Source organism: Pteropus alecto, unplaced genomic scaffold (assembly GCF_000325575.1).
Source record: "Pteropus alecto unplaced genomic scaffold, ASM32557v1 scaffold69, whole genome shotgun sequence".
In the NCBI taxonomy this organism is placed as follows: Eukaryota; Metazoa; Chordata; class Mammalia; order Chiroptera; family Pteropodidae; genus Pteropus; species Pteropus alecto.
Genome location: NW_006494610.1, coordinates 1030378 through 1049612, shown reverse-complemented (window position 1 = coordinate 1049612; position 19235 = coordinate 1030378). Strand labels below are relative to the sequence as shown.

At 35.5% G+C, this 19235-nt stretch overlaps 1 protein-coding gene across 4 annotated transcripts in view; it reads left to right on the top strand.

The window, feature by feature from the left end:
* Positions 1 to 19235, top strand: part of STEAP2 (STEAP2 metalloreductase) — a 23069-nt gene extending 3834 nt beyond the window's left edge. The window contains exons 2-6 of one of the 4 annotated variants that reach the window (XM_015599820.2): positions 1008 to 1093; positions 8359 to 8883; positions 11380 to 11907; positions 14702 to 14866; positions 17237 to 19235. In XM_015599820.2, coding sequence (XP_015455306.1) covers positions 1049 to 1093; positions 8359 to 8883; positions 11380 to 11907; positions 14702 to 14866; positions 17237 to 17524 — 1551 coding nt within the window. In that variant the 5' untranslated portion in view covers positions 1008 to 1048 and the 3' untranslated portion in view covers positions 17525 to 19235. Of the gene's footprint in view, positions 1 to 900; positions 1094 to 8358; positions 8884 to 11379; positions 11908 to 14701; positions 14867 to 17236 lie in introns of all 4 variants that reach the window. The other 3 variants (XM_025042176.1, XM_025042177.1, XM_006925705.3) reach the window with 3 other exon arrangements.

Here is a 19235-nt window from a genome sequence, read left to right as displayed (position 1 = left end):
CATGGAAGATTACATTTTCTAGATAACATAGGCATATCAGCGGGTTGTGAATGTCATGGAGATCTCTGAGGACAGCCCGTTCAGTTACTGTCATCCAGTAATTAATGCCCTAGATGTTTATATGTGAAACAAATTTGGTTCTATTTTTCAAAATTAATATAGCATGACAGCTGCCATTTGGCCAGAGGAATGTCAAGAAATTCTTCTAAACTGACACTCTTAGGAGGCCATGTAGTTGAATGTAATCAAATTCTCTTACCTTGATATGTACTTCAAGTATTAAATGCATACAGCAAGTCATATATTCATTCATGAAAACTGTAACCTTGATATTTCAAGGAGCCCATGCGCTCCTTAAATCACAATTTTAGAGCTCATAAAGTTGAAGTGTTACAGCATTAAATGTAAGATAGTGATATTACCATTGTTACATAACTTAAGACTTGTAAACAAAAGAATTTTAGTGTTAGAAAGGAATCAAGTACAATCTCTTTGTTTTTCCATTTAACAAAGGAAACAGACTCAGAAAACAAGGTGATTTCAGAAGCCTGGGCCTGTTCTTTTTTTTTGATACCACATACATAAAACTTTCTATAAATGCCATAGTCTTCTCAATTATTTAATCTGTATGACTTGTAAATAACATTAGTTGAAAAGGTAGCTGGACACTAGGACCTTGCTAGTACAAGCGTGGCCCATAGACCAAGACCACAGGCATCACCTGGGAGCTGGGGAGAAATGCAGCATCTTGAGCCTCACTCCAGACCTAGAAAATCAGAATGTGCATTTTAATGTGCATCCCCAGGTACATTCTCAGGTGATGATATTCACATTAAAGTTTGATAGGCGCTATTCTAGAGTAAGTCAGTCCACTTGGAAACTCTCATCTGCTCGTGTCAGCAGAACCTATGATGCCTGGAAAACTGAGGAGAGGAGCCCCTTGTCAGACAGAAGGAAGCGATACCATCACTGGAACATACTGAATTTTGAATGTTTTGAAACAACAGGAACAAAGTGTGCCGTGCAGTGGGATGACACATTTTAAGGAATGGCACTGCCCTTCCAGAAAATGAACAGAGGAAATTGCAAAATAGTGAGTGGACTTTCTGATACTGTTCCTGCCTGAGTGGGAAAGGGGAAAGGACTGCATGCAAATTCTTCAGCTTCCTGCATTCAAAGGCAACTGTTACTCTCCTGCTAGAGTTATTTTTTCATTACAAGCAGCAATGTAAACATGAACGTAATGGAGAACCAAAAGCCACATCTGTAATCTCCAAATACCAAGAGAAGCATTAGGTTGAATCCTGAATCTTTTAGTAGGGATTTTTTCTATCTTGGCTGCATATTAAAACAACTGATGATATCTTTAAGAAATCCTGATGCCCAGGCTGAATCTCAGATCATTAAATAAGAATCTGGGCGGAGGGGTGGTGGTAACTAGGTGTCACTGTTTTAAAGCTCCTCAGGTCAAGGTCAGTCCAGTGTGTAGCGAGTGTAGAGAACCATGGCTTCAGTAGGTTGTTCCTCATTGTGGGAGGAGGCAGCTCTGAGATTGCAACTCTGCCTCTACACTTAGCCAAACGATGGGATCCTTGATTCCTCCCATAGCACGAAGCAGAGTCAGCAAAACTGCTGTGTATGTTAAACCAGTGGGGCTTTCAGAACATTGAAGGAGGCAGGACTTTTTAAAAGGGACTTACTCTTGTCCAATTTTGTTAAAATTTGAGTAATAACAGCTCCTACTGATGGAAATGTTATAAAATTGAATTGTGATGGTTGCATTAACTGTATATTTCCTGAAAATTATTAATTTATACACTTAAAGTGGGTAAATTTTATGTTGTGTAAGTTACACCTTAATAAACATTTTTTTAGTTGCTGTGTATGCTTCAACATTCATGATTTCATCATATTGATTAGACAGGAAGCCAGACCTGTTTTGTGTCACTGGAGGGTCAGCACGTAGCCAAATGCCTAGTTGACAGGGCTCAATAAGTTATGGAATAAGTGAATGGTTGGGTATGAATGAGTGGATAGATGGATGCTTATCATTATGATCTTGGGGTATGGACTAATATCTAAATTGATGTCAATTACCAGAGATCCCCGAAGTTGTTAGCACTCAGTGGGCATTGGTGCCATTTGTAACCTGTTTTATGCTATGGCATTGAAATAGGGAAGTTGGTTTGTGTGAAGGATAGAATGTCAAGCCTTTCACAGAAGATTATTTATTTACAAGTGAGTTATTGGAACACCAAAAAAGTTGTATTTGCTAGCCAATAAACATAGGTATCTATATCTCAAAGTACCATCTGCAACAAGGTTATCAATGGGGAATTTATTTCAGCCTCACTATGACCCGCCACTGCTAGCTTCATTTTAGACTTACCCATTGGTCATCATATTAACTAACATGCAGTGCCCAGGGCATGTGGCTCTGTTTGACATAGCAGGCTACACTAGTGAGATGGATGAAGGGAGATGTATAGCATTCCCCTCTGTCCAATAAGTAAAAGAAAAGTGGGGAACTATGGTGGGGGGGGGCGGGTTGCTTTAATTTATTGACGAAGATCCTAAAATTTTATTAACTGAAGTCTTTGGGAAATACATTTTTAAAATTGAATTTCTAAACCTAAATTTAAGCAGAAAGCTTTTTTGTTGAAAATCTTTCTGGCATGAATTAGACTCTTTCCTGCCCTGGTATTACAATGTAATAAACATATGAAGTTTTGTTTTGGTGACTTAGGATCTGGATATGGCATAAAAATATCCCTATATAAATATGGAATACAAACTGAGCCTAGGAAATATCTTGGAAATTATTGGTTATTTTGGATTTGTCTCATTAAAATTCTGGTTATTTGAAGAATCTGGGAGGCTTGGAGTTAGTGAAGCTTTAGCTATAAAACTATTATATTTTTTTTCTGAAAATTCTTTGGTTGTACTATAAAACATGAACAACGAAAGGCACTCAGATCCAAGTATGAAATATTAATAAATCACTTACAATTATAACAGTTTATAAATCAGAATTTCAAAGAATAAATCTTCATAGTTTTAATAAAATTACTGTTTCAACATTTTTGGAAAATGATTTTCAAATGAGGATGCATACTAATTATTCAAGAGTTTCAGCTGAGGGAAAGACTTTAATAATTAACAAATAGATTTTAATGTTCAAACAAATAACAGAATAGTAGCTGGACTACATTACACGAGGGCAGTTATTCTCAAACTTTAACATGCATCAGAATCACCTGAAGATTTCTTAAAACACAGATAGCTGGGCTCTATCCTCAGGCTTTTTGAGGTCTAGGGTGAGGCCTGAGAACTTACATGTCTAACAAGTCCCCAGAGGATGCTGATACGCTTGGACCACAGCTGCTTAGGAGATCACATTCTAATTTGTCAAGCAGAATTACAGCTTTGCTTCTGGTGTTTCCTAAAGGATTTTAAGAACTTCTTCCAAAAAATAAAAACCTAAAAATACCCATCTCTTCCTTCAAAGAAATTTTGTATTGTCATGGATATAAATAAACAGTTGGGTTTTATTTGTTTATTTAAATACCAAGAGAATTTAGGTTATTTCTATGCAACCCAGAGGTCATAATAGTAGAAATCACTGCTTAGTTACAGAAAATTAGATTGGGATATTTGATATTTCATCTCCAGAATGTATTCGCCTGAGGATTAAGCAGACGCCTCCAGCTGTAAGGAGCTTTTCTCCCCCTCCAGAAGGGCGTCTTCTCCAACAGGCTTAAGGAGCATTTTCATATAGAGAGCTTCCTAATGCCTGCGAAGTAGTGCTCCTCAGGCCTCCAGCTCTTACCGACCAGTAAAACGAAAAAAAAAAAGGTGGAGATCCTCATAGGACTGCCAGCTCAAACATGTGTTATTATCGCTATCCTTTTATGAATAAAGGACATTTTCACCCCAAAAAGTAGGAAAGGCATACTCTCAAAGGACAATTCTTTAAGTTGAATAATTTTATGAAAAACTCCCTACTGTTTCCACGTACTTAAATTTTTTTTAATTGAAGTATGATTGACTTACAATGTTATGTTAGTTTCAGGTGTACAACATGATTCAATATTTATATACATTACAAAGTGATCACCATGATAAGTCTAGTTACCTTCTGTCACCAAAGTTATTAAGTATTATCAACTATATTCTTTATGTTCTTCATTACACTGTGGCTTATTTATTTTATAACTGTAAGTTCGTCCCTCTGGGAACCACCAGTTCTCTATATCTATGAGCCTGTTTCTGTTTTATGTTTTGTTTTTCAGATTCCACATATAAGTGCAATCAGATATTTTCATTCTGACCTATTTCACTTAACATAATACCCTCCAGGTTCATTCATGTCGTGGCAAATGGCAAGATTTCATTCTTTTTTTTTTTATGGCTGAGTAATACTCCATTGTATATATGTACCACATCCTTTTTATCCATTCATCTATAGTAGACACTTAGATTGTTACTGTATCTTGGGCAGTGAACATAGGGGTGCACATGTCTTTTCAAGTTAATGTTTTCGTTTTCTTCAGATAAATACCCAGAAATAGTATTTCTACATTATACGGTAGTTCTGTTTTTAATTTTTTGAAGAACCTCCATACCATTTTCCATAATGGCTGCACCAGTTTACATTCCTACCAACAGTGCATGAGGGTTCCTTTTTCTCCAAATTCTTGCCAACACCTGTTGTTTGTTGAATTATTGATAATAGCCATTCTAATGATGTTGAGCAACTTTTCATGTGCCTATTGGTCATCTGTATGTTTTCTTTGGAAAAATATCTGTTCAGGTCAAATGCTTATTTTTTAATCAGGCTTTTGATTATATGCTGAGGTGAGGTTTTTTCTGCTTTTCATTCTAAGTACATTCTTGTCTCTTCCTAACTAGAGTATAAATTCCTCGAGTGTAAGCACCGTGCCTCTTTTGTCCTTTGTCTCCCATGTGCAAAGCACACAGTGGCCTCAATAAATCCATGCTGGTTCAGAGCAGGATAGATCTGTCTTTAGATTATAGTTGCAAAGACTATATACTTTCAGGGCTTATTTCTATAGTTTGTTACTAGGTTATAGTTGTATCATTCTTTGTCAATGAAAATGTACAGTGTAAGGTGTTTAGTATCCTTTTTTCGTAAATACTGGGTAACCACTTTCAGATATTGATATTATTCATTTTTTTATAACCTCATTTTTTTTTATATCACAGTATTAACTTCAGTTAACTTGTTCACCAAATGATCCAAATGGTAGTTTAGCAAATTATAAATTGATTGATAAGATTTTGCTTCAGTGTCTCAGCACCAGATAGTTACTGATAGTGTGTGAGTTGCTCTTACGTCTATGTATAGATGAGTTTCACAGGATATGGATACACTTCTAGGCCCTTCTTCCCTCCCTCGAAAAAGCAGTACACACCTTCATGAGGTCTGCAGAGTCCCAAGAAGACAAATGGGTTGCTACTCAGGGTTTGTAGCATTAATAAATTTAGGTCTTTGGTTGGTTTTGATCCAAAAATTGAAGTTATTTCAATATTTTATCTGTTTTGTAGCTGGAATTCCTAAGCATATTGCTTTGGATTTACCTAAAACTTTCCTGAGATCCATATTGTAACTATTTAAAATTAGTATTGTTTTTAGAGAATATAGTTACAGTTGACAGAGATGTAAACAATTTTAAGATTCCCCATATAATGTTTGCATCTCAGTTTTAGGATGAGCAGAGGTGGGAAGACTCATATTTGAATCCTCATTGAGTCACTGTAAACTGCATTGTCTTAAGAAAATTGGTAGTCTTTCTGAGTCAGTTTTCTCATCTATAAGATGGGGATCATATGTATTCGAGAATTAAATGAGATAATACTTTATATGAAAACATTATGAACTATAAAGTAGCACACAAGCATATTGTAGTATTGCATGCTTTCAACAGTACACAATAAGCTATCTGTCAGATCCTTTAAAGGTTGTTTTTTTTTTTTTCTCTTTCTCATGAATTCTTTTACATTCTTTAAAACTATAATGGAAAGAGTCTCATTTATTAGGCCCACTTTTGTTTGTAGCCACAGTCACACTATTAAAAGGTTCAGTTAGAACTTGCCATTGGAAATATAATGTGAAAAAGGCCTAAACATGTTAGAACAGAGTCACCCATAAATATGTATAAAATACATGCTATAATGAGAGACCTATAGGTGATGTTATTAGATCCTAATGTATTTTTACCTGTTTACGTTCTGATTTACCGAAGGGGTTTGAACTTGCTTGTAAAATAAGCAGATAACTGATAGCGTTTTGGCTTAGTTTCATTTTTAGTTTGAAAAGGCCTTGATCATTATGCTTTCTTAGATTTAATGATTTTGCAATTCTTATATCTCTACTCAGAAGAACTCAGGACCGGGATATAGGACACTTGGGTTCCTGTGTCTCAATCTAGTAACCCTTTGACCCGTAGGTAACATAAATGATAAGGGTAAAGTAAGTAAGTTGGTCAGTTCATCTTGAATTGTCAAATGAAACGAGCATTGATTTAATTACTTCTGGTTCCTTTAACTGCTCCTCAATCCCAAGATAGCCCATTATTTCTACAGGAAGATGTTGACAGTTTTGTACTACCCTGGTGCCTCTGACCTCTCCTGGACCTCTGGGTGTTTGGAATCACTGCAAGGGAAAGCAGATATTTACCACTCCTTCTATCTTGGAAAATGTGTAATGAAATATATGTAATACATTCAAAAATAGTGAGTTTTCTCTTTCCGCAGGATCTGAGTTAGACATTACAATCACTAGGTAATGCTGAGGGGCAATGACATGGCCGAAGGAGAATATACTAATATGGACACAACTATTACCCTTTTAGCTTCCCCACCCCCTACACACACCCCCAAAGGAAAGCCCTTTCTCAAATTGTTTACATGGACCCAAATGACACATGCCTTCGCTGAACTGCCTGGATTCTAATCCTGGCTCCCCCACTTTCCCTCTTATGACCTTGGACAAATTAATTTTCTATGTGTCTCAGTTTCTTCATCTTCAAAGTGTGCATGACAATATTAGTACCAATCTCATAGGGTGGTTGTGGGGGTTCAATCAGTTAATATAAAGCACAAACAAACCTGGCACAAGAATGTGCTTTAATGAGTATTATGTAATAGTATATCGTCTTTCTGAAGATTAATTTACTGATTCTTTGGAGTCATTGGCTCTTGTAATTTAAAATTTCATTTAGTGAAAACCCCAAAAACATGTTTTTGAAGTATTCCCCTTATTCCTGTAAAATCCATTAAATCCTCTGAAGTGATCCACATCTGTTAGCATAAAAGAAATTGTGCAGTGGGGGAAAGGGGAATGGAAGAGTATTTTTCATTCAGACCCAGTAGTGACACTGAGTCACGGCAATCTGATTGGATTTATTGAATAAGTCATTATGAACATTCCAGATGTTAGTCACTTAAATAAAAAAGAATTTGACAGAATTTTCTGGAAAGAATAACTGCATCATATTCTATTCCACCAATGAAAAGAAGAAAATGATTTCATAAGTACTATGTAATTTAAGACCATAAACACATTATACCATTTTCACAGGGAAGCTATCTTTCTCAGTAATAAGTTATAGGATGTAGGGTGAATGATAGAAGCCAATGATATTTAATTAATCCTTTGTTATATACTGATGCCTATTTTTTTTAAGATATTTAAGTGCCAAGGTTCATTTTTTGTAGATTTATCTTACTCTGAGCTACTGAGGTGTATAGGATAGTTTGTAGACTCCACTCCCAAATGACTCTAGACATTTTGGATTTAAGTAGTTCTTTGTTTTGTACGATTTTTCTGTCTTCTGCTCTTCTGTGTGCCATCACATCCTATCACAGTCCTTTCTACGTCTAGCAGCTTTTCCGATTTGCTGCCTCTAATCTGCTGAGAAACAGGGTAATCAGAATTGTTAGAAATGTGTTTATAAAAAGTTCTTGGTGAAAATACCAATCTCTTCCTTTTGTGCTGTAGTGCCTTGCTGCTCAAAGGGGTCCACAGACCAGAAGCATTTTATTAGAAATGCAGAATCTTGGGCCTCACTCCAGAACTACTGAATCAGAATCTAGTTTAACAAGATTCGCAGGTGATTCATGTGCACATTAAAATTTGAGAAGCCTCGCTTAGCATATCAACTTTGTGACAGTTTCATTTTCTATTTAGCTTAAAAATTGTATCTTGCTGAGATCTAGGTTATATAGCTTGCCAAGATACTTAACCTAGAAACGAGGGACATTATTATAACGTCTAGAAGTATATTAATGTTTGGTAATAGCTAATTGATGAACATTTTATTTTCTCTCTCCTAGGATATCCCTGGTGATCTTGGAAGAATCCATATCATGGAATCGATCTCTATGATGGGAAGCCCTAAGAGCCTTAGTGCCACTTTTTTGCCTAATGGCATAAATGGTATCAAAGATGCGAGGAAGGTTACTGTAGGTGTAATTGGAAGTGGGGATTTTGCCAAATCTCTGACCATTCGACTTATTAGATGTGGCTATCATGTGGTCATAGGAAGTAGAAATCCTAAGTTTGCTTCTGAATTTTTTCCTCATGTGGTAGACGTCACTCATCATGAAGACGCGCTAACAAAAACAAATATCATATTTGTTGCTATACATAGAGAACATTACACTTCCCTCTGGGACCTGAGACATCTGCTTGTGGGTAAAATCCTGATCGATGTGAGCAATAACATGAGGCTAAACCAATACCCAGAATCCAATGCTGAATATCTAGCTTCCTTATTCCCGGATTCCCTGATTGTCAAAGGATTTAATGTTATCTCAGCTTGGGCGCTTCAGTTAGGACCTAAGGATGCCAGCCGGCAGGTGTGTATTTTACATTTTTATTCTTATTTACCTGGTATTTTGTATTTGAGTAGTTAAATAAATATTGTACATTGAAAAACCTTATTCTGACCACCCCGCCTCCACCAATGATTATCATTTTGAAAAGTATGCATGAGCACCTGAAAGTTCATGCTCGACCTTGTAAGGACACATTTCCATTCTCAAAATAATGTGGAAAGCTGAGAAAATAACTTGGACTTCTCTGTCATGACCAGCTCATTCAAGAAAAGGCAAGGTTGGCCAATAAATAATTGGACACATTGTGTTGAGTCTCTCCTTGCCTCTTCAAAAATAGAAATAATAGCAAACAGGTCTTTTTTCTTTCCCTCCCAACCTTTTGTCCTTCCCCCTCTTTTTATTTCTTCCCTCTTCCTTCCTCACCATTTAGTAACACAGTATTCCATCTCTGCATTAAATACTATTTAGCGTGGTCCTCAAGGATGCTTTAGAAGTACCTTTTTATTTTACATAGAATATTCATAGAATTTCAAATAGTACACTTTGTTTCATTTTAAGTGTAGATTTTAATCTGTTTAAGGAGGATAAAGGAAGACTGAGTTTCTTAGGTTTTCTTTTAATTTAGGGGTTCTATCTAGTTCGACTTGAGAATCACGCAGATGGGGCGCTCCATCAAGGCTCCTGTGGAATGAGAACTTTTATAAGTACACATATAAAATAGTGCACTTTAAAAATCTTTTAAAGGTGTGGTTATGCATTATAATTAAACATGATGATAAAATACTTGTATTATTTTTGTCCATAAAGACAGTTGATTAAATGCCTTAGAAAATAAATTCAAGTATTGTATTATTGTACACTACAAAACAGAATCACCATAACCATTCACTTTCAAATCCTTAATTTGGAAAGCTAATAAACATATACTTTCCACCTTTCCTAGATGATATTTCTGAATCCTTTTTTTTTTCTTTTGTATATCCACCAAAGTTTAGCAATGGATACAGATCAAACAAATTAGGGATAAACCTGAATTTAATCCTTTGCCCATATACATGATAATTTTAATTCTTTAACAACAACAACAACAAATTTGTGGCACAGTACTTAAATTCAAAGTGAGCTGCAAAAATAGTTTCATTTGTATTTCATAGTCCTCATTTCCTTATTATGAATATTTGATTTATACTTTCGGGTTTATTATAAAATTTTACTTATAATTTATAGGGTTTTATCCAATGAATAAAAGAGTTTACCATTGTAAACTATAATAAATTAATTTAGAATGCTTTTCTTTATTTCTTTTGTATGTAGGTATTCTTCCTCACTCTGTTTTAAAAGTTCATGAACGTTTGTATAATAGTATAAACTTTGTCATTCATCTGGCTTATATTTGGTGAAATTAATAATCCAAAGAGCTTTACATTGCCAGCATAATGTAAATAGGTTTAACATGCAAATATTTCATGTGGTCTGTTCCAGAGCCCTTATATAAACATCTTTAAGGATATATTTAGGAATTTGTTTTCCCCAAACACTACTCAAAGACTTTATAGCAATATTTTTCTAGCCTTAAGTGAGATGACCTACCCATAAGTAATAGTGGCTTACTGCAGCAGTAAATTTGGTGCTCAACAAATATTTGTTGAATTCTCAACTGCAGTACTTTATCTAAGAGGTTTTGGTAGTTCAAAAGCTCACCCTCACCCACGTTAGAGTTCCTATAGAGCTAATATTTTAGTCTTAGAAAATGGCAGTTGATTTACTTTTTAAATTAACTTAAGCCTTTATAATATGATTTTCCCCCTCTAGGTATATTATCATTGAAAAATGAAAGAATTTCATATTCTGACCAACGAAATAATATACTTGAGATAATCCATGGCTTGTCAGAGATGTTTGGTGAATTGATTTCTAAGCCAAGAGATAAATTTTATAAATAGTGCTGCATCATGACATAATTACAAATTCAGCCATCCAGAACCCATGACCACCATCTTCTCGCTTGCTGAATATTTGTAAAGGGCAATGCTTGCAAACACTCTACTAGGCAGAATCACTACAGTCCTAGAACTAAATATTGTCCAGAAGAGCCCCACTCTGTTCCCTGTGGGAGAGGGAGAGCTAGAGTGGGGAAGAGCATGGCCTGCAGCTCAAACTCCACCTCCCCCCCCACCCCCCACAAAAGGGAGATCTTAAATTGTCAGTACCACCCAGCCATGGTCTAGAAACCTTTCTTTTCTCCTGACGTCCTTGCTCTGAGGACTTCCTGATCCCAGATTCTAGCTAGTTTCTTCTGCATTTTATTTTCATGTCATCACAGTTAGCAAGAGCTTTGTTTTCTATTATACTATTTTAATCTATTAATAAATATATTAATCAATAAATGCTTTACCTCCTTAACTTTCTGCATCACTCGAAGTCACCACAAGTGATGCTCCATAGATTAAGTGCAGCACGGGATCATTACCATTTTTATAAACAATAATAATGATGTCTCTTTTGTTTTCGCTGCAGGTGTATATATGCAGCAACAATATTCAAGCTCGACAACAGGTTATTGAACTTGCTCGGCAGTTGAATTTCATTCCTGTTGATTTAGGATCATTATCATCAGCCAGGGAGATCGAAAATTTACCCCTGCGACTGTTTACTCTCTGGAGAGGGCCAGTGGTGGTAGCCATAAGCCTGGCCACGTTTTTCTTTCTTTATTCTTTTGTCAGAGATGTGATACATCCATATGCTAGAAACCAGCAGAGTGACTTTTACAAGATTCCTATTGAGATTGTGAATAAAACCTTGCCCATAGTTGCCATTACTTTGCTGTCCCTGGTGTACCTGGCAGGTCTCCTGGCAGCTGCTTATCAACTTTATTACGGCACCAAGTATAGGAGATTTCCTCCTTGGTTGGAGACTTGGTTACAGTGTAGAAAACAACTTGGATTACTAAGTTTTTTCTTCGCTTCAGTTCATGTTGCCTACAGCCTCTGCTTACCAATGAGAAGGTCAGAGAGATACTTGTTTCTCAACATGGCTTATCAGCAGGTAGGGAACATGTTTGTTATTTATCTGATGCTTAATATAATTTATAAAATGTGAGATTAACAATAGGGTACAACTTTACATACCTTGTAATAGAAATTGGTATATCTAGGGTGGTATATCTAGGGTGGGGAAAGTATTCTTTAAACAATGTTTCTGCCTAAGAATTATGTGGCTAATTTAAAATCTTTTAGGGTAGAAGCTGCAAGCATCCCTTTCTTTGCAGAATAAAAGCAGAAAAATAAAGGGTTGGGTTTCTCTCTTTTTTTAATGTTACGATTACAGCAATTGCTTTCAGCACTAAACAGTTCCTTATTGTAATGTTTTGTGCCATGAAAAGTTAAGGCAATTCTTAGTAAATGTATACATAAATTAGAAAATATAAAACCAAATAGGAAGTCAACATCAGGAGACATACACTTCCAAGGTTTTTGTTCTCAAAAAGCAGAAAAGATACTAGTTCCTCAGGTGAAGCTTTTCTAGCCCTTAGCTCAAGAAAATCTCAGGGAATGCTACACGGAAGGAGCTTGATAATGGAGTAGACTGTGATTTCCTCAATAATTCCCATTCAGCAAGTGTAAAATAGAGGGTCTCATTGAAGCTCTCTGACATAGCATTTCTCAGTGAAAGCCAATGACACTGCACCAAAACAAATGCGTAAAAGCTTTTTCTTTTTATGAGGAACCAAGGCATCATAGTCCATGTATGTAATAATCTGAAAAAAAAAATTAATACATTAATGTTCTTTAAGCCATTCTTTCACTAAAAATACCACTTCTCTTAACTGAATGCTAAGGCTTTGATATCTACACAACCAGCTTTCTTCCTCCTTCAAGTCATTTGCTCAGGTCTTACCTCCTCAGTGAGGCCTGCCTTGGACACTTTTAAATCCTGCTACCTGCTTTCACGGAATCCCGATACTCCCAGTTCCTCTTACTTACTCTGCTCTACTTTCTTTTTTGTCAATAGCAATTCACCGCCTTCTAACACCCTTTATGTTTTCCTTGTTTATTATATTTACCGTTGTCTGCCTTCTCTCATCAGAATATAATGTTGAACAAACTCCAAAAAGTCTGGAGGCTTTGCTAGAAATAAATGGTAGAGATTTATTCAAGGGTCCTGGAGTTTGCAAACTGGGAACACACCTAGGCAAAAAGCCGGAAGTGTTCCAAAGAAGAAAGAAAAGTTAAAATTTCTTATAGTAAAAAGTACAATCTTGAGAATTATCAGTCCTGCATTCTTAGCCCTAGGATTGGTCCAGGATGGTTATCAGTCAGATGTCAGGCAATCAGGATGATAGATGCCAGGTGGTATAGAAGATGGGTGCCAGGAAGTCTGGTCAGGTCCCACTGGTCTGGATAATGTTTATCAGGCAGATGTATACATGAGTCCTTCCAAGGGTAATCAGGTGGCCTGGATCAGTGAGTTCTTCAGGGGATAATTAGAAGGTGACCTAGAGGTCCAGATGTATGTCCAGGCAGTGACACAGGACAAGAAAGTTCAAAAATGTTTAAGTTCCCAGGCTGCTTAGAACAAGAATGGAGTCTTTCCTCATGCCTCAACCTTCATAGTGTTAATTACTTTAGCAACTTGGTTAAAATGACTCCATTTTATATATTCCCTATCTTCACTCTTTGCTCAGTAAGTTCATGAGAGGAGGGATCATTATCCATTTTGTTCACTGATATATGCCTAGAACTGTGCCTGGCACATAGCAGACACTCAGAAAGCATATTTGTGGAATGAAAAATGAACTGGGAGGCCAGGTAGATCCAGATTGTAACCTCTAGGTATGCTGAGGTCTGTCATTGTCCCGTATTGTTGTATAGACATCAAATGAGACAGGAAGAGCCTTTTTCCACAGAGGAACTTTCTGGCTTTTTTTTTCAGGATGTCGGTATGATTGCTTCAGGGACTACTGGCTAAGAACTAGCTTTTCTTTGTTTTAATTTCAAGTATGTTTGGTTAACTGGAACTAGACAAAGTTAAGCCAGTATTAAATTAGAATGTTTTCCATGAAGAGATGCTTATTTAAATCAAAGCTTTAGCCCAAGAATCCAACCTTTGATTTATACTCTGATTATATTGTTTGCATGAAAATAGACAATTCTAACAACAATCCCTATGCAGAATACCACACATTAAGAGTTAATCATGTCTGACTTGATTATGTATGCATTGTCAATTAAGGGAAAGATATTTGGAGAAGTGTATAAAATAATGAGGCAATTCAAGTGAATAAATATTTGCATTTGGTAGGGCTTTATCCTCAGGAAAATCTCAGGTTCCTGGGGAAAAGAAAGTAAGAAGAGATACATCAATATATAAATCTTCATGTGAGAGAGGAAGATACAGAATAGTTAGAAATTCCCTTCCAGGATTCTAAGTTGAACTAAGACCAGAATGTACTGAAAATATTCAGCCAAATTTAAACCAACTTGTAAAAGTACCTGGAAACCAAGTCTAACTGCTAGTATTTCGTTTATGTCACTCTGGAACTAACCACTTGGCATTTCATGGTCTTAGGACTCCAGAGGCCATTAATGACAGGTTCACCCACTCTTCTCACATGTATGCAAGGAAGGAGAGAATCTTAATCCTCTTTTTGTTTAACTCTCCCTTCTCTTCCCCCCACACCTGGAACAATACCATCCAGCAATAGGTACTCCATTACAGTTTGTTAAATTGAATTAATACAACTTTAATATATCCATATCCTTATGCCAAGAGTGAACTCTGTGCTGAGTCAGGTAATGTTCTACCCAATAAAGGAAATTCACATTTGCTCTCTTATTAGGTTCATGCCAATATTGAAAACTCTTGGAATGAAGAAGAAGTCTGGAGAATTGAAATGTATATCTCATTTGGCATAATGAGCCTTGGCTTACTTTCCCTCCTGGCAGTCACCTCCATCCCTTCAGTGAGCAATGCTTTAAACTGGAGGGAATTCAGTTTTATTCAGGTATGTGGGGTTTTGTTTGGTGAAGGAATAGGCTGCGAAGAATTTATGTGTTAAGTATAGTTGAATTTTAAATTATGCTTCTTATAAAAAGAGTGCTTTTGGGGGGTGCATTTATGTGTCTAGCTTGGAGAACACTTATCTTTGGAGGCTGGCTTAGGGCCATTCTGGTTTAGTAAGTGAAAGACCAGTACAGGATTCTGCTGGAAGGCTTTGATAGCATTGCCTACTATGCTATGGATAAAGGATGTTTTTCAAAGAAAAAAAAAATGAAAGTAGGGGTGATAAACTTAGATCAAGTTTAATGTCAAAAGTCAATGTATTATTAGCCAAATGCATGAAGAATTGTCTTATATTTGTGTCATATTAATCTGTCCAGAAAAATCTCATTAATTTGAATTCAAGTGTGGAGAAAGTAAGTCTATTTTAAAAGAAATGTGTGTGTATACACACACAAACAAACACAAGCAGTAACTAGGTAACTAGGCTAATGGATTATGATGAGCAACCAGCCTTATGAATCTTGTTAGTATGTATTTAGTGTATAAGTTATATACGTATGTATTTGCGTGTCTATAAAAGGGTTGAGAACACCATTGTTCTTTAATAAGTTGAGTAATCACCTTCTCCAGTAATCATTATTTAATAAATTTCAATACTTAAAAAACATGTAACTCAAATTTAGATCCTACCTACATTATCACAAAATTAGTACTGGTTGTATCCAGACAGTATACAGCACAATAGGCAGATGAGTGTGTTTGTTGATAAATTAATTTGGAGGGTTTTGCCAGTTTGCTTGAGCTTTTTTGTTTTTACGTCATCCAAAAATCTCATTCAAATTAAAGGTAGATCCCTTGTCTAAATTCATTTTTCCTTCTGGAGGAAAGAAAATGTGAATGCTTTCTCAACTACTAGTTTAATCACACCTGAAAAAGAAATAGAAAGCCTTCTGATAAAAGGTGCTAGACGGGTGCAAGTTATCATTATAAATTTAGATGAGTAATTGCAAACAGTCTTGCCTAGAGACTCGATCTTTTCCCCATGATGCTAGACATTACATCATTATACGGATATAATACCACACTTTATGTAACATAGACCATTTCTCAAAGTAAGCAATTGAACATAATAATTTAGGGAACCCAGAATACTGATCTTTTAGATTTTAACCTGTAAATTGCTTAACTGAAATGCTCTTTATTTTTTGTTTTTTTAATTAAATGTATTGGGGTGCTATTGGTTAATAAAATTATATAGGTTTCAAGTGTACAATTCTATAATACATCGTCTGTATGTTGCACTGTATGTTCATCACCCAAAGTCAAATCTCCTTCCGTCACCATATATTTAACCCCCTTTACCCTTTCCTACCTCCCTCCCCCTTTGGTAACCACTAAACTGTTGTCTGTGTCTGTGAATTTTTGTTTGTTTGCTTGTCTTGTTCATTTGTTGCTTTCAGTTTTATATCCCACATATGAGTGAAATCATATGGTTCTCAACTTTTTGTTTGACTTATTTCACTTTTCATGATAATCTCAAGATCCATCCATGTTGTCACAAATGGCAGTATTTCGTCTCTTGAAGTGCTCTTAATAACCTCTTTTAATATGATCAATAAAGCTACATGTTTGAAATGCGATTTATATTACATATTAATATATAAGATTTTTCATATTTGCCTTCAACTAGTATGTATATATGTATGTATATACTCATGAGAATGTTCTTCAGCATTTAATTTTATTATATGTGCGTATACATATGTATGTATATGTGCGTATACATATGTGTGGATGTACATATGCATACAGATACACACATTTTTTAAATATGCACAACTGGCAGAAATGTGGATAACCTTTATAAAGAAGTTTAGCTGTTTTTATCAACAACCTTAAGAAAAAGTTAGATGTTTTGACCAGCAATCAGTTCTAAGAAAAGAAACCAAAATATAGAAGAGAACTTAAAGTGACATTATTTATAGTTGAGGAAAGCTGGAAACAGTAAATGATCAACAAAAAGGAATGGTTAAATAAATTATAGCCCATCCATTCAGTGGAGTATTATACAGCATTAAAGTCATGTTTTCATGTTTAATGACATAAGGAAAAAAATTTTTGATATAATAAATGAAATAATTAGAATATCAAACTATATGCAGTATGGCCTTATTTGTGTAAAGTGTGCATATAAATATATATGAAAATGTTTGAATTATTTCATTCAATAGAGAACAAAGAGTAGCTCAATAGGTTATGATATAATAGTTTTATCAAAATATAAACATGGTATAGCCAGATGGGTTAATTTATGAGTCTAAATAATTTGTTTCTTATTCCTTGTTTCTTTTCCTTCCTCTGCTGCCCCAAGTCTACACTTGGCTATGTCGCTCTGCTCATAAGCACTTTCCATGTTTTAACTTATGGATGGAAGCGAGCTTTTGAAGAAGAGTACTACCGATTTTATACACCTCCGAACTTTGTCCTTGCTCTTGTTTTGCCTTCGATTGTAATTCTGGGTAAGAGCATTTTACTTCTTCCATGTGTAAGCCGAAAGCTAAAGAAAATTAAAAAAGGCTGGGAAAAGAGCCAATTTCTAGAAGAAAGTATTGGAGGAGCAGTTCCTCACCTCTCACCAGAGAGGGTTACAGTAATGTGATGATAAATGGTGCTCGCTGATGCCATATGAAGTTCTTACTGATGCCATTATTTGTATAACTTCCTCTGTTCAGTTCCCAGTGCACTGTCAAATTGCTGTGGGCTAAAACTATTCAATGTGCTCTCAGCCAAATTAGTGGTAGAATTTTCTTCAAATTAATTTTCGCAAATGTCATATTGTTGAAATTTAGGTATGGTTTGTTTTGTTTTGCACAACTGTAACACTGTTGTTATTTTAACAAACTGTATTCCACAATCCGGCAAAAATATTTATAGTTAATAATATAGATACAGTATAATGTTAAAAAAAAAAACTTTGCAAACCAGCTGAATTTTAAGTTTCAATATAATTCAATAGATGTTTTTTCTGAAGCTTAAGTAAGGTTTTAATTATTATCCAGCATAAGAAATAGAAATGCATAATCATACATTATTTTTAAGAAAGGATGCATTACATTCGCATCTAGGCAAGGGTGATAGTAACACTCCTATATTTCTCTCATAAGATAGGATTTGAAGAATGTAATTAATTGTACAAACCAATGTGATTATGTGAACAAACACAAACTAAAAAGACAAATTGAACCTGAGATTATATTTGAAATGTACTGGAGACACGAAATACGTACTGATAATCTGTACCTCATGAAAGACTTTCTTCTTCATCTTGTTACAGAGCAGTTCCATCTGCATATTAATATATTGTTAGGGAGAAGACAGTAACACTTGGCCTCCCAAACTAATTTTTCTAATATAGCATCAATCCTGAGACTCATAATTTTTCTAGTTAGAGGGAAAGTGTTAAGTTTACACAAAGGTAGTTATTTGTCAACTAACCTCTAATGTTGCACCTTAGCCAGTCATTATCTATGGTATAGGATTTTACAGAAGTTCATCGAGGGAGTATAACATGCCAGGTACTGTTCTAAGCAATTTACTTGCATTATCCCATTTAATACTTAAAACAACCCCATGACAGAGGTAGTTATAGCCTCATTTTCATGTGAGAAAACTGAAGGATAGGAAGTTAATTTGTTCAAGGTCATCAAGTTACTAAGTAGCAGAGCCAGCATTCAAGTTCAGGCAGTTATAGTCCAGAGGCTCTGTTTTCAACCACTAGACAGTATGGCCCCTGCTCCAGCCCCATGCATTATATTAATGATGCTAATCTAGATGCTTCCTCTTTCATATAAAAGCATTAACATTCTTTAGAGTAAGTTGTGGCTATCAAAAGATATATGAAAATTTTACAGTCATATATTTATTATTGCTTGTGGGCTAATCTACAGTTACTTACTCTGGAGGAGGATCTCACCTGGACATGACCCTGGAGTCGCATAGCCATCCACATGCCTTTCTGCAGTGAGGGACTCCCACAGAGATAGGCCGATAGCAGTTTTAATGAATGGCTGAGGTCCTACAGAATCTTAAAAAGTCCCTGTAGAGTTGGTCATCTCAGTTCTCTTCTTGAGAAGTCCTCCTGCCTTGTCAGCCATTTGTTAAGGAGCAGTTTGAAAGCGTGAAAGATATTAGAGTCAGTGGTTAATTGTAAATGTACTCTAGAGACATATAATCATACAAATTATTCATAAAATTTTTCAGTGCTGACATTCCACATTAAAATTGCATTTTATTCAAACTGGTTAGAATGCCCTACGTTTTTTCCATTTGTTCTTTCCTTATTAAAATAAAAAATTGCTAATAAGATACAA